Below are 13,854 nucleotides of genomic sequence, written 5' to 3' on the forward strand. Positions count from 1 at the left end.
ACATTAGAAAAGAAGATAAAGACATCTATAACTCTGTTTAGGAGTGACTATGGAAAATCTGCATCTAGAAAAAGAAGAAAAAGCCAGTCTAATAAAACAAAAACAAACAAAAACCGTGTTCGCATTAGCAAGGTTCCGGATTGATATATCTATAGTAGGGCTGGCTATCGATATAGATCATAGAGATCGATAATCGTAAACTTAATATCGATCGATGATCGATAAATATAGGAGATGTCATTTTAAGCAAAAATGTCTGAAAGAAATGAATATATTTCACATCACTGGCGAGTGGTGACATGTTTATGCATGGATTATTAACAAAACAACGTCTTGAACATAATTTAGACGCAGACCATGAATAAAGTCCTAAATTTCTACATTGTGTACGAAAACGTTTTTCTATCATGAAAGTTAATGAACAATGTTATCGGTAACACAATTATCATATCGGCAAGCATTAACGATCTTTCCTAGTGACCATTTTTCCGATTATCGATAATTTTACCCAACTCTAATCTAAACATTATATAAATGTTTATGATGTAATATTTTACCATGAATATGCAAATACAGTTATACGTTTTAGGTATAAAACAGGGATTAAACAAGCTTGATTATAACTACCAAGTTTGGCTGTGTAAAGCCTTCAGTTTTGCCGCATGTACTATTCTGAAACCAATTCTGTCATCATATATAACTTATCTTAAAAAGAGCTACATTTATTTGTATAAATTTTACAATTAGAATTTTGTGGGTTCGGTGTAATGGGAATGTTTCATATCACAAGGCGTGTATGTGTAACAAGATAGAAATCTCATTATTCCGAACTCTGAAGATTTGTTTCATAATAATATATATATAAATTATTTTGATTAATAACATTTCGTTAAGTTTGAAGGTTTAGTGACGGAACACTGCCAGTCCCATAAAATGCATGCGTTATCGGCAATCTACCATTAATATAATGACTGTATCGAACAGCGATCAGACAAAACACCCACACACGTTGAGATATGTACCTTTGATGTATAATAATTTATAAACAAGATTAGTATATTACGGATCCAATATCCCCAGTGAAGTGAAATGTAAGCCCAATATCCATGGTGAATGTTGATAAGTAGCTATATGAAATGTATTGTTTTGAAACTCGTGAAAATATTTATCTGCTGTTATAGGTATGATTTCATACGGATATAAAACAGAAATATATATGGATATAGAAAACAGAAATATATATGGATATAGAAAACAGAAATATATATGGATATAGACAAACTGATACACAGAGAAAATACACAATGGGAAAACAAGGGAGCCTGTATGTAAGCAAACCAATCTGTGTGGATTTAAATCGCATACCATACACTCGTGATTTCTCCTATCAAAGCACTTCAATCTTTACGAGCAGGTTGGTTGGTTTGTATTTTCGCACATAACGTTCATCGATGGGAGACGAGTCCTCTAGCAGGCACGGGGCGGTGGGGTAGCCTAGTGGTTAAAGCGTTCGCTTGTCACGCCGAAGACTGGGTTCGATTTCCCACATGGGTACAATGTTTGAAGCCCATTTCTGGTGATATTGCTGGAATATTGTTTAAAGCGGCCTAAAACTAAACTCATTCAGTCACTCACTCACTCATGCAAGCACGTGTCACCAGTGGACATGTGTGGAGACGATCCTAGTTGTAATGTCCCGGATGTCCGCGGTTTCGTAATATATATAAATGGATACATGGATTTCGTGTGTCTCCCGCCGTGATAATCCTAGATTATTAAAAAAAAGCTCGCTCACTCACTCACTATTAACGATAGTCATCACACAAACCTCTAATTGTAAGGGTTGATCACTTCCTAAATGAGAAGTCAAGTGCATGTTGTTTGGTTCATTGCACGGACATGGTCAGCACTGACCGCAGCTGAGTCTACACGCGAACAACATGTAGCCGGGGTTCCGTCCACACTCCCCCATCATCGACCAGCTCCTGCAGTTGGTGTTTGCATCCACACAGGATCCACCTAGAAATACAAGAATGAAAATGTATTCTCGTTTCTGCAATTTGTCCACAATTAAAAACACGTTTTTCACACCTACAATGCCAATAAAGGCAGCATTAACGACACATGGAATTTGAAAAATCGACAATTTTCGGTAACGATCGGATCGATATTCTTCGGCATGAAATAGTGACCTATGTTTTAAAGGTAAGTCAGTCAATGAATCAGCGATTTGATGGGACATATTTTATTTTTAGCCAATGAGCTCCCTTGCTCTTTTCAGTGCGGGCAGAGGTCAAGGTCGTCAATGGCGAACGGCACGACACAATTCTGTTTGCGATGAATATATGTACGTAAACTCATTATGACAGTGAGATGTAAGTGTCTCCGAAAGAATGGCGACTAGCGCGCTGACAGGCGCCATCAGTTCAACATGTTTTGGTGCATGTCGGTTGTGCATACTGTGAAATATACAAGAAAATGGGTCAGTTACCTCTACAAATTCTGAGCAGGGATTTTGGCTCGGAATCGAGAAATCACGATTTTTCGAGCTTCCGAAGATCCTAGTTCCCAAAGTACTGCTTCGATTTTTGTGATGTATACAGTATATGTCTCATTTTGTTGGTAAATCTATTGGCTTGAAATGTGTGCATACTTTAAATGGGATAAATACAGTGAGTATTGTTGAATTCGCCCTGAAACGAACCTGGTGTGTTTGACCTCGTTAATCCCTTTCCTTTTATTATAAGTGTAATGCTATTTTTGAGGGCATTATCATTTGCAGAAGACCGAGGTCTTCCATTAACTGCCTGACGAAGGAGGGCAGTTGAAAAAGACCGAGGGCTTCTGAAAATGTTAATGCCCTCAAAAATAGCATTACCGTTATTATTGCTAAAATACATGGAATTTGTGTTGAAAAGAAAAAGGAAACAATGGAGGAATTTGACTGTAAGTTGACTCAAAGCCAACTTCCATGTAATAGTTAATAGTGAAATTGTTAAGGTTAGCACCAGCAAGAAAGCCAATATTACCGCAATTTAAAGCGGGAATTCGGGTTGCTTTGACTTGTTTGCCCCAGAATATCTGCCAGTCCAAAGCCAAAGTCGAATGAACCGACGCACCCACTATGACGTCACTTGACAACATATAGTGGCCCGTCGTTAAGGTTGAGCGGTCCAATATCATTTGCAGCAGCCCGCAACTTTCTGATAATAGGACGGCCGTTTCATGATAATTCCATGTGTTTTAGCTATAAATAGTACAAAGATCCGTCAGTGACAGTATATACATTGATGGCAGATTTTAGCTTTATAAGCCCCTGTGGTCTGTGGTTTAACGCCACACTCAGATGTAGTCCTTCAGGCTCAGGGAATATATACAAACATCGAGGGTACGTCAGCCCATGTCCCCTTTCGATTCTTACCGAACACCTCAAAGGTAATTTTGAACTGTTTGAAGCACGGGTATGGAATCATAGTATGGAGTACCAGACGACAAGAAAAACAAATTTAGAGTTATCTCCCTTCCATCGATTTGTATTCGCAAAACATCGGTAATTTCCGTACATCATAGATGATTCAATGTTATTCGAGATAAAAAAAAATACCCCTACCAAGTACCAAATGACTTCGGCATTCCCAGCGGGGGTACATAGAAAATGTTACTCGCTTGTAAGCGGGGTACATTGAAAATAATATTAGAGCGCTCAGCCAATGTGTGAGGCAAGATAAATGGCTATATGTAAATAATCGAGTCTGGACTAGACCATCCAGTGGTCAACTGCATGAGCATCGATTTATGCGATTGAGATACGACGACATGTATCAACCAAGTCAACTGACCACCCGATCCGTTAGTTGCCTATTACGACCAGCATGGGTTACTGAAGATCAATTCTAACCCGGATCTTCACGAGTTCAAAGGACAGGTATAGTGCTGACAAAAGAAGGTTCTTATTCAAAATGAATGCTGATTTTGTACCAAAGATCTTAGGATACCGGTACGCCAAAGGGACGCAACTCTATCTCCTGATGTCAAACTAGACATACACTACAAAGTGAAAGATCATGGGTAAAATTTCATGTCGAACCTGCTCCTCCGCCTCCTGAGCATCTGTTGCAACTTTGTCTACAGTACACGTGCATGTAGCGAGGATTGGAGCCACAGTCCCCTAGAGAAGCCCATGACCTGCAGTTGCGGTTCCTGTCCAGACAGTTGCCTGAAACAGCCATAAGTGTTATTCAAATTGTTTTTGTTAAATTCTTAAGCCTCAAGTTTGGCCATGTATTACAGAAGCATCCAATTATAGACTTTCATACCTGAACCAGTTCCGGTTCCAGTTCCAGTTCCAGTTCCAGTTCCAGTTCCGGTTCCGGTTACGGTTCGAGTGCCGGTTCCGGTTCCGATTTCGGTTTCGTTTCCAGTTCCAGTTCCGGTTCCGGTTCCAGTTCCAGTGCCGGTTCTGGTTCCGATTTCGGTTTCGTTTCCAGTTCCAGTTCCAGTTCCGGTTCCGGTTCCGTCTCCAGTTCCAGTGCCGGTTCTGGTTCCGATTTCGGTTTCGCTTCCAGAGCCAGTTCCGGTTCCGGTACCAGTTCCTGTTCCGGTTCCGATTTCGGTTACGTTTCCAGTTCCGGTTCCGGTTCCGGTTCCGGTTCCGGTTCCGGTTCCAGTGCCTATTCCGGTTCCGATTTCGGTTTCGGTTCCAGAGCCAGTTCCGGTTCCGGTTCCAGTTCCAGTGCCGGTTCCGGTTCCGATTTCGGTTTCGTTTCCAGTGCCGCCGCCCCCAGTGTTGCAGTCCATCATCAGACGCTGGCTTCTCTCAGCATCTGCAACATTAGCAGGAAACACATCACAAAAACTACCCTAATCCGAATTATACTATCAGAATAAAGGAATCTGGTAGCCAGTTACTGTAACAGCTGATTGCTTGGGATCGTTACTCGTGATTTTAATTTTTGATGTGGGGAAAAACATATTTAAGTCTTGATTGAAACATGATAATCTGGACCAGTCGCGTCCACGTGAAGCACAATAACAATAGATATGACATTTTGCTTACTTCGGGTTGCCATACATCTTCTGAGGTACGTGTTCCCGCAGGGAAATACCTCCTGTATCAGAGAGAACAGCTGGGGGTCGTATTGCCGTAGTTTCTCGCGGGTGTTGACGCGGTTGTGGATGCCGTTGGGGACGGCGGAGTAAGCGTTGACGTTGAAGTAGCTTTGTGTCCCTTCCGCCTGAAGAGAGAGGGTGACAATCTGTGTACTCACATGTCAATAGAATACGACAATTCCAGAAAATAACCAGTTTCGGTAATTAACTGAAGCCGACTTCATTGGGCACCCCAAGCGGAAATGTGGTGAAAATGTACGTAAATGAATAACTGAAAGATGACCGACTATCAGATGAACACAAACATAAAGTATACACAGACACTGACATTCTTCCTTTGATCCGATGTTTTTTGTTTTATAATATAAGTTGCATGCTTCAACGTATTTATCTTACTGCCACGTTGAATGTTCAACACGATAAGCTCGCTACCGACTACATGACATGCTAAACAAAATGGCGTTTGCCTCTCGACTGGATTTTTAAAATCAGTGAAAAATATTCTGACAGGCTTAAAACTGCTAACGATGCAATGTATTAAATAGTTTAGTCGTGAAAGTGTATTAAATAGTTTAGTCGTGAAAGTCGACAAAATAAATGTTTACATAGTGAACTCAAAAATAGCTAATCCGAACACTGCATGCGTCATATTATGACGTCATACGATTGTTAGCAATACAGCTTCTCGGCGGAGAGTTTGGCGGTTACTGTGTCAACGGGTAACATTTTTTCCAGTTGTCACCCTCGTTGTGACACGGAAACTTGTTAAAGAGTCATTGACCACTGAAATTAAGACATTTCACATGAAGGTAAGATAATATAAGTGATCGCCTACCGGCTCGGGTGGCACGGGTACATCAGACCGTATTATCCTCGAGCGAAGCATACAGCATATTTACCGCCATGTTAAATGGGTTTTTTTTTAAGATTGATAAACTCGCTACCGACCTTATGACATGTAAACAAAATGGCGTCTGCCCTTCGACTCACAGTCACAGTTAGATCACATCAATCCACAAGGCGTTCGTAGCATTACGCCATTCGTAAGCCAATGATGTAGCACTGACTTACGAATAGGTCGCATCGTTACGAAGGCGTTGTGGATCGGGAGCCTGAAGTGGTTACAAAGAGTGTAGGCATTCACTTTGACAGATGCTATAATGATGATTTGAGTTCCACAACTTCTCTGATTGAAAAGAAACGTTTTGTACCATGTGTTTAGACAACCTGCGTAATCTGAGTCAATAGCCACCATAGTTCTGGCTGATAAGATCTGGCTGAAATGAGGATTGGATGGGCGACATTGTTATTGTCATTGGCTGTTATCATGCGCAAGCTGTTATCATGTAGCCAGAAAACTGCTGCGAACGCACACGCATACAAACGCGCGCGCACCCACGTACAGTCATACTCACACACATTCATTCATACTCGATATGTTTGTACTTACAAAGTATTCTTCCACTGTGGTCATGGCGTACGTCCTGCGCCACCTACCGGCAGACCTCACACTCTCACACGCACACACGCGCTGTCGCATTTTTACTTACGAAATATTCCTCCACTGTAGTCATGGCGTATGTGTTTCGCCATCTACCGGCAGATCTGGCCTGGTAGTATAGCGACTGTAGGCGACTCTGCCAACCTGGGATGGCATACTTGGCACCGAGTAGATGGATGCCATGGGCGAACTCGTGCAGGAAGATGTCCTCGAACCGATACCTGATGCCATATGGACAATACATGAATCGTTCACATTCTCATAAAGTTCAAGAAGCATTTTCAAATACTTTGCTGTCTTTTTTTAAGTTCTTTCAAAATAGTAATTTTAGACAGGATACCGTAACCGTGAGATCGCACGTCTTTAAAATTGTCTTACAAAGAAACGAATTACTCGAAACACATCTTCAGGAAAGCAACAGCGATAAAATCCCCTTAGAATAGCTGAGGGTAGCACATGAAGAGTTACGTCCCTTCTTTTGTGGATCTTCTCGGGTTTTGTTTAATTGAGAAAGGTTTTCAACAGTTTCGTCGGGTAGAAATCATTGTCATTTTACCTGTCCGTATTGTAACAAAGGATGTTTTCCTCGCCTCCTGTTGACACGGGGGCGTATTCCGTCGCCCCAAGTCCACGTGCTCGGGCGTTCCAGGAGGGGCCAAGCCAAGCGTGTTCCGGAATGGACACCGTCCCTTCCCGAGCTCCGATCACTGCCACCCTCCCCGACAGTCGGTAGTAGGACTGCCGCACACCGCTGTGGTCGGCGAGGAGGAAGCGAAGGGCGTAACAGGCGCGGCGAAGAGCGTCGTCGGGGACGTTAACGGAACCTGCGGTGCATACGGGTATCATTCTTGACCTTTTGTCAATCCACTTCTTCAAAACCGTAAACAAGGATTGAAAAATAAATAGTATACAAAATTACAATAAGCATGCTTAAAAGAACTATAAGAAATATATATATAAAAGATTTGTCATTCGCATGACGTCCCACGTACCACCATCTGTTGATCTTATTTATCACTGAAAATGGTTTTTTCTCCCGAAGGAAAACAAATTTGTCTGATGGTTTCAATCTTGACCAAAGTTTTTAAAATTTCATTCGCCAAATCAAGTATTAAAGAAACCAGCCAATAGTATAAGAGCAAAGGCAAAGAATTTCTTTGTAATATTCCTTGTTGTTTTGTTTTCTTTCTTTTTTTGCACCGTATCGCATTGAGCAATATTTCAGCTCTATGAGAAGTATATAATCGGGTCTGGATAAATAAGCCGTGAATCACATTATGGGCATCGTTCCACCGTTGGGATACCAAGCCATGCGTCAACCAAGTCATCGAGCATATCCATCCATTCCCCCTAGTCGCCTCTTAAAACACTGTGGGGTTGCTGAAGACTAGTGGTAACCCGGATCTTCATGTCCAAGTCCAGGTCAGAGATCTTCACGTCCACGTCAAAGCCAGAGATCTTCACGTTCACGTCCAAGTCAGAGATCTTCACGTCCAAGTCCAGGTCAGAGATCTTCACGTCCACGTCAAAGCCAGAGATCTTCACGTTCAAGTCCAAGTCAGAGATCTTCACGTCCAAGTCCAGGTCAGAGATCTTCACGTCCACGTCAAAGCCAGAGATCTTCACGTCCACGTCCACGTCAAAGTCAGAGATCTTCACGCCCAAGTCCAGGTCAGAGATCTTCACGTCCACGTCCAGGTCAGAGATCTTCACGTCCAGGTCCAAGTCAGAGATCTTCACGTCCAGGTCCAAGTCATAGATACTGAAGACCACAAGAGAAAGTCAAACTCCGCCGCTATTTATATTAATACACAGTGAAAAACTATGAGATATACATCGGATCTTTTAAGACAGAAGTGTAGATTGTAACAACCAAATAACTCAAAAGTATTCAATTAAGTTTTATGAGTGAAATCCATAGCATTTGTTGTTGCCGTTATTGTGTTACGTCAGTTAGCAATATTCCAGGCTTAACGCGGAGGTATGTTAATTTGCGAACTTCGTTTAACGCCAAACTGAGCAATATGACAGCGTCCTGTACATAATCAGAAGACATCATTCAGTGATTGAGATCATGAGCACCGGAAACGATGTCATGCACCAATACGATGTATCAAACAAGTCAGCGAGCTTGACCACTCGATCCCGTTAGGGATGGCTTGCTGACGAACACTGCTTCCTGAGGAATATAAGGTAAAGGTCACTGATATGACATGCAAAGTTGCGCCACCTTGCCGTACAAGGGTCCTCTGAAGGTTTTAACAGAAGTTGATGAATTCTGATCTGAGAACGTTTTTTTCAGAATGATATCGACTTTACAACCGACTTCAAACCAGAGGACAAGTGAATAACCCATGCTTGTCGCAACAGCCGACGAACGGGATCGGGTGGTCAGGCTCGCTGACTTGGTTGACACATGTTATCGTATCCCAATTGCGTAGATCAATGCTCATGATGTTCATCACTGGATTGTCTGGTCCAGACTCCATTATTTACAGACTTCCGCCATAAAACTGGAATATTGCTGATTACGGTGTTAGTAACAAACAAAGACAAGATCACCTAATACGGGTATCCCATACGCCTCTGTATATTTCTGGTAGAAATACGACAATCCACTCGGTCTGATGTTGCTTGCGCTCCTTAACTGCGCAGGAACTCCCCGGATGTCGCTACACGTGTCGGTGGAGGTGGAATGGCCTGGCCGCCCACCAGGCGCATTCATCGGGGCAAAGGCTTCATTAAAACAGTATAACGTAAGTTCAAGCTTGAATGTCAAACAGCAAGTTTGTATTAGCCTGGAAACAGACAGTAACGAATATTTTACCACTGTAACGCGGGTATCAGCTGCTGGCAATCGACATGGCATTCATTTTAAATATTCGCAAATCTACTGTCACTCTTTCACCTGAAAAAGCTTGACATGTTAACGTTTGAAATAACATAAAACGCCTTTTCTGTTAGATGCAGCCTACTAAGAAGGGAAATTTACTGCCTGTGACTATTCATGACTGTGATATAGAAATCGTGTCAGACTATAAGTATTTGGGAACTGTTATGGACAATAAGCTCAACTGGAACAAGAATACGGACAGAATCTATGCTAAGTGCCAACAACGCCTGTACTTCTTGAGAAAACTTAGATCATTCAATGTTAGCACACCCACGCTTGTTTTATTCTACAAAACATTTATCCAAATTGTTCTTTGTTTTTCCATTGAAGCGTGGTCGGGGGCTCTCACAATAAAACAAAGAAACAAATTCTCCAAAACAATAACTCAAGCAGGCAAAATTTCAGGTACAACCTTCGAGGACATCACATGTCTAGGTCAGCGGCAAGTCAGAAATCTAGCACTCAAAATTTGTACAGATTCGAACCACTTTCTTCATCCCGAATATAAACTTCTTCCTTCAGGCCGCCGCTATCAAACTCCCCGCCTCAGGACAAAGAGAGCCACCGACTCATTTATCCCATACAGTATTGTTATTTTAAACAAACAGAAGTAGTTTTATTTATTCCATTAGCATTCTACTGTGTTTTATGTATCTGTTCTGTATCCAGTGCTAGTCTTAAAGTGTTATACATTGTAGTTTATTTATTTATTTTCTTAATGTCCAGTTTTATCCTTCCCCTTTACATTCGTTTAATCTGTGAAAACAACAACAATTTGGTCATGTTATAAACGTACTTTAAATCATATTAACCACTGTTGATTGCTCACTGTGATCTGTGAGAGCTCCTCAGATCGTGTGACTGATGTTGTTCGTGTTGTAATGTGTGCTTAATGGATATATGTCTTCATTGTAATTCCAGCGTCCATAACGCAAGACAAATTCCCTTTTTGGGCAATAAAGTATTATTATTATTATTATGTTTTATAGATTAAAGATAGTATGCAGCAGAGAGGGTTCGGGTGATCCTGGCACAGTCAGGCTGGTAAGGCTCATCATCAGCTCAGGGCCCTTGCCCCCTCTACACGCAGCCCAGACAGCGAATGGGACTTCTCCCAGGAAACGCTGCCTAGTCGAACCCACCAAGAACTTTCCGGAGAATATGAAGGCTCCCCAACACTGCAGCCTTCTGCATTACCCAGAGTGTCAGAAGGGCTGTACTCCCGGTGGAGAACCCGGGCACTCTCCTGATCTGCGCCAAAAGATCAGGAGGTACCAAACCAAGGGCACCGAGAACAATGGGGAGCCTGACGACAGTGTACTTGGGATGCAAGCGAGACATTTCAAAGGCGAGGTCCGCATATTTATCATGCTTTTCCTTGATCTTGTCAATCACATTCCTGTCAAAAGGGACAGAAAATTCAATGATATAAATAAATTCATTGGCTTTATCAAAAAGGACAAGATCAGGTTTGTTGGCAGGAATTCTTCTGAGGCTGTATATTGGCCTATTCCAGAGAAGTTTGAAAGCATCATTTTCCATGACGCCCTGACGTTCAGGGTCGTACCATGGATGGACCTCGGAGTCAAAGCCACAGGCATGTCGGAGACGGTAGTAAAAGCAACGAGCCATGCCATCATGTCGTTTAAGATATGCTGTTTGTGCCAAGGAAGGGCATCCACTGACAAGGTGTTGGACAGTCTCTGTGAATTCATTGCAAAGTCGACATTTCATGTTAATATTCTCTTTAAGAATCACATTTAGGCGATTGCGAGTGGGAAGTGACTGGTCCTGAGCAGCAAAAAGGAAGCCCTCAGTTTCACATTTAAGACCAGCCGACTTCATCCAGGCGAAGGAGTCGGAGGGATTGCTATTCTGTTCCACACACTGCATGTACACACGATGCAATGGCTTCTCAGAAAGCTTCTCCACAAAAGACCGACTCTGGGCAGACTTGGTGAAAGACTTCACCTGGTTTACTCCCATCGCTGTACCGTCCAGCAGTACATCGCCATCAGCAAAGTCAACTTCAAATTTCAGATTCTGTCCAACAACCTTGGCACGCTTAAAATAGCTGTGGAATTCCTTGCTTTCATCATGAGTCTTCACATGCATCACCAGAGGATCATCCGATAAATAAATATGTGCAAAAGTACACAATAAAATTCTATCATGAAGAGCCTCCACATTAATCAAACCCCGACCTCCAGAATTGATTGGCATATATACACGGTTAAGAGAGGAACGAGGGTGGTGGGCTCTGTTATCAGACATGATCCTTCTGCTCAGGCGGTCAAGACTCTGGATGTCTTGTTTCGTCCAATCAACTACTCCAAAGGAATAGGACAGGACTGGCACAGCAAAAATATTGGTGGCTTTGACCTTGTTTCGAGCATTTAGCTCTGAGCTCCAGATTTTCTTTAAACGAGATTTGTACTCGGCCCGCAGTTTGTCTTGAATCTGGGCATTCTGGAGCTTATCTCGAACTTGCATTCCAAGATAGGTGTAGGCCTGATCTTCCATAACTCCTCCCCCCTTGTTATTATTATTATTATTATTATTATTATTATTATTATTATTATTGACTCAGACGTTTGTCGGAATGTGATGCCACAACTAGTGCCAGGACATTTGTATTAAATATCTGTGAGGTTGCCGTGTGAGCAGTCACGTTAGATACATCCCCATGTCCCCTCCTAACCTCCCCCATAAAAATCATTTGGATCCGAGATTAATTGACTCAACACCTGTGCCGCCAAACGCTCAGTTACCCATCACCAAGTCTGTTTGCAGTAAAAACGTACTTATGAATTTCACTTTAAACAAAAATGTAAATCAAATTAAGTGAATTTTAGATTGCGAATCCTCATAATTTTACCCTGCCAGATGAACATTTAAATCTCAGAATTTTAGTCATCTCAGGATAAAAGTTGTTTCACAAACGATCATAGATTTAACTCGCAATTATTGGTTTGTATTACAAGGGGCTAAGCGCAGTAGATGGAACAGTGAAACAAATGCACGTGCGGTACGTGATGAGCGTTATCTTAGACCAGCCCTACTTGTTCTCGGTGTTTCATTTAATATGCATTTAATCTAAGATCTTAAGTGTTTATTGACTTGTATTCTTCCTGTGCCATATTTTGCATTTTGTATATGAGCGTCAATTATAATACAATCTGGTGGTCCCTGGTGTAGTGGTTAGAGCGTCCGCCCGGAGAGCGGAAGGTCGCGGGTTCGATCCCCGACCGCGTCATACCAAAAGACGTTAAAATATGGTACCTGTTGGTCTCTGCCTGGCGCTCGGCATTAATGGGTACGACAAGGACTGGTCAGCTCGGAGTCAGTATAATATGTCTGAGTGGGGTATTCATGCTTCACGGCGGCATGGTATCTCAGTGGGCTAGCACTATAAAACCAGCTTAAGTCTGGGCTAGTACAAGCAGCCGCACATACACATACACACGCATGCACGTCGTCATATGAGCGAAATATTCCTCAGACTGGTCCCACAGACTAAATAGAGGTTATTGGGTGGAGTTATTTTGTTCGCGAGAACTAAGATCTCGTGTTAATGATAGCATTAACCTTGACGATCCGGTTTAGAATTGGTCTTCAGTAACCCATGCTTGTAAGAGGCGATTAACGGGATCGGGTGGTCAGGCTCGCTGACTTGATGCATGTCATCGTATCCCAAATGCATATATCGATGCTCATGATATTGATCACACGGTTATCTACAGACATCCGCCATATAACTGGAATATTGTTGAGTGCGGCGTAAAACAACAACCAAAACAAGACATTATAGCAGAAGTTACATCACTGTAAAATATGAACATATGTCCTTGTGTTTTCAAGTTCATGCACGTCTCTATATTGTAAGTTATTTATAATTTCAGTTTTAAGTTTTGGAATATTATTTTGTTGTAGAATCCCTTACCTTTCGTTGTTGTATTTGTTTATTCCTTGAAATATAGAACATGAGGCCATCATAAAACTTTCGCTACAATCAAATGATTGACTGAAACTGATAAAACATACGGCGTACATAAGGAAGAGGGTTTTTATGGAAGTCACCTCCTTTATTATGAGGAATACAACGTTTTGGAGTACATTTAAATCCTTACTCCTTCACAGCAGCCAAGATGAACAGTGGCATGACGTGGCATGACGGCTGTACGTCGCTTAGACCAGTTTGAGAAATTAAGGCCCAACTGTCATGTCTCGAAACATATTCAAAGAATCAGATGACATTGACTTACCTGAATGAGCGACCTGGAATCCGGCGAGTAAAATCACCAACAGGACTATGTGTAGATTCATAGTGACTGTTACTCGTGTCATCATG

General features: G+C 42.0%; 1 protein-coding gene across 1 annotated transcript; it reads right to left on the reverse strand.

Moving 5' to 3' along the window:
• Positions 1–1,873: 1,873 nt before the first annotated feature.
• Positions 1,874–13,854, reverse strand: LOC124268387. The gene is made up of 8 exons (XM_046703354.1): positions 13,769–13,854; positions 9,173–9,346; positions 7,167–7,434; positions 6,660–6,831; positions 5,057–5,234; positions 4,317–4,823; positions 4,088–4,216; positions 1,874–2,019 (listed from the first exon to the last, which is right to left on the reverse strand). The coding sequence occupies exons 1-8, from the start codon at positions 13,851–13,853 to the stop codon at positions 1,904–1,906; spliced, it is 1,629 nt and encodes a 542-aa protein (XP_046559310.1). The 5' UTR covers position 13,854; the 3' UTR covers positions 1,874–1,903.

The sequence above is a fragment of the Haliotis rubra genome, unplaced genomic scaffold (genome assembly GCF_003918875.1).
Source record: "Haliotis rubra isolate DU_JTF1 unplaced genomic scaffold, ASM391887v1 Scf1377, whole genome shotgun sequence".
Classification (NCBI taxonomy): domain Eukaryota; kingdom Metazoa; phylum Mollusca; class Gastropoda; order Lepetellida; family Haliotidae; genus Haliotis; species Haliotis rubra.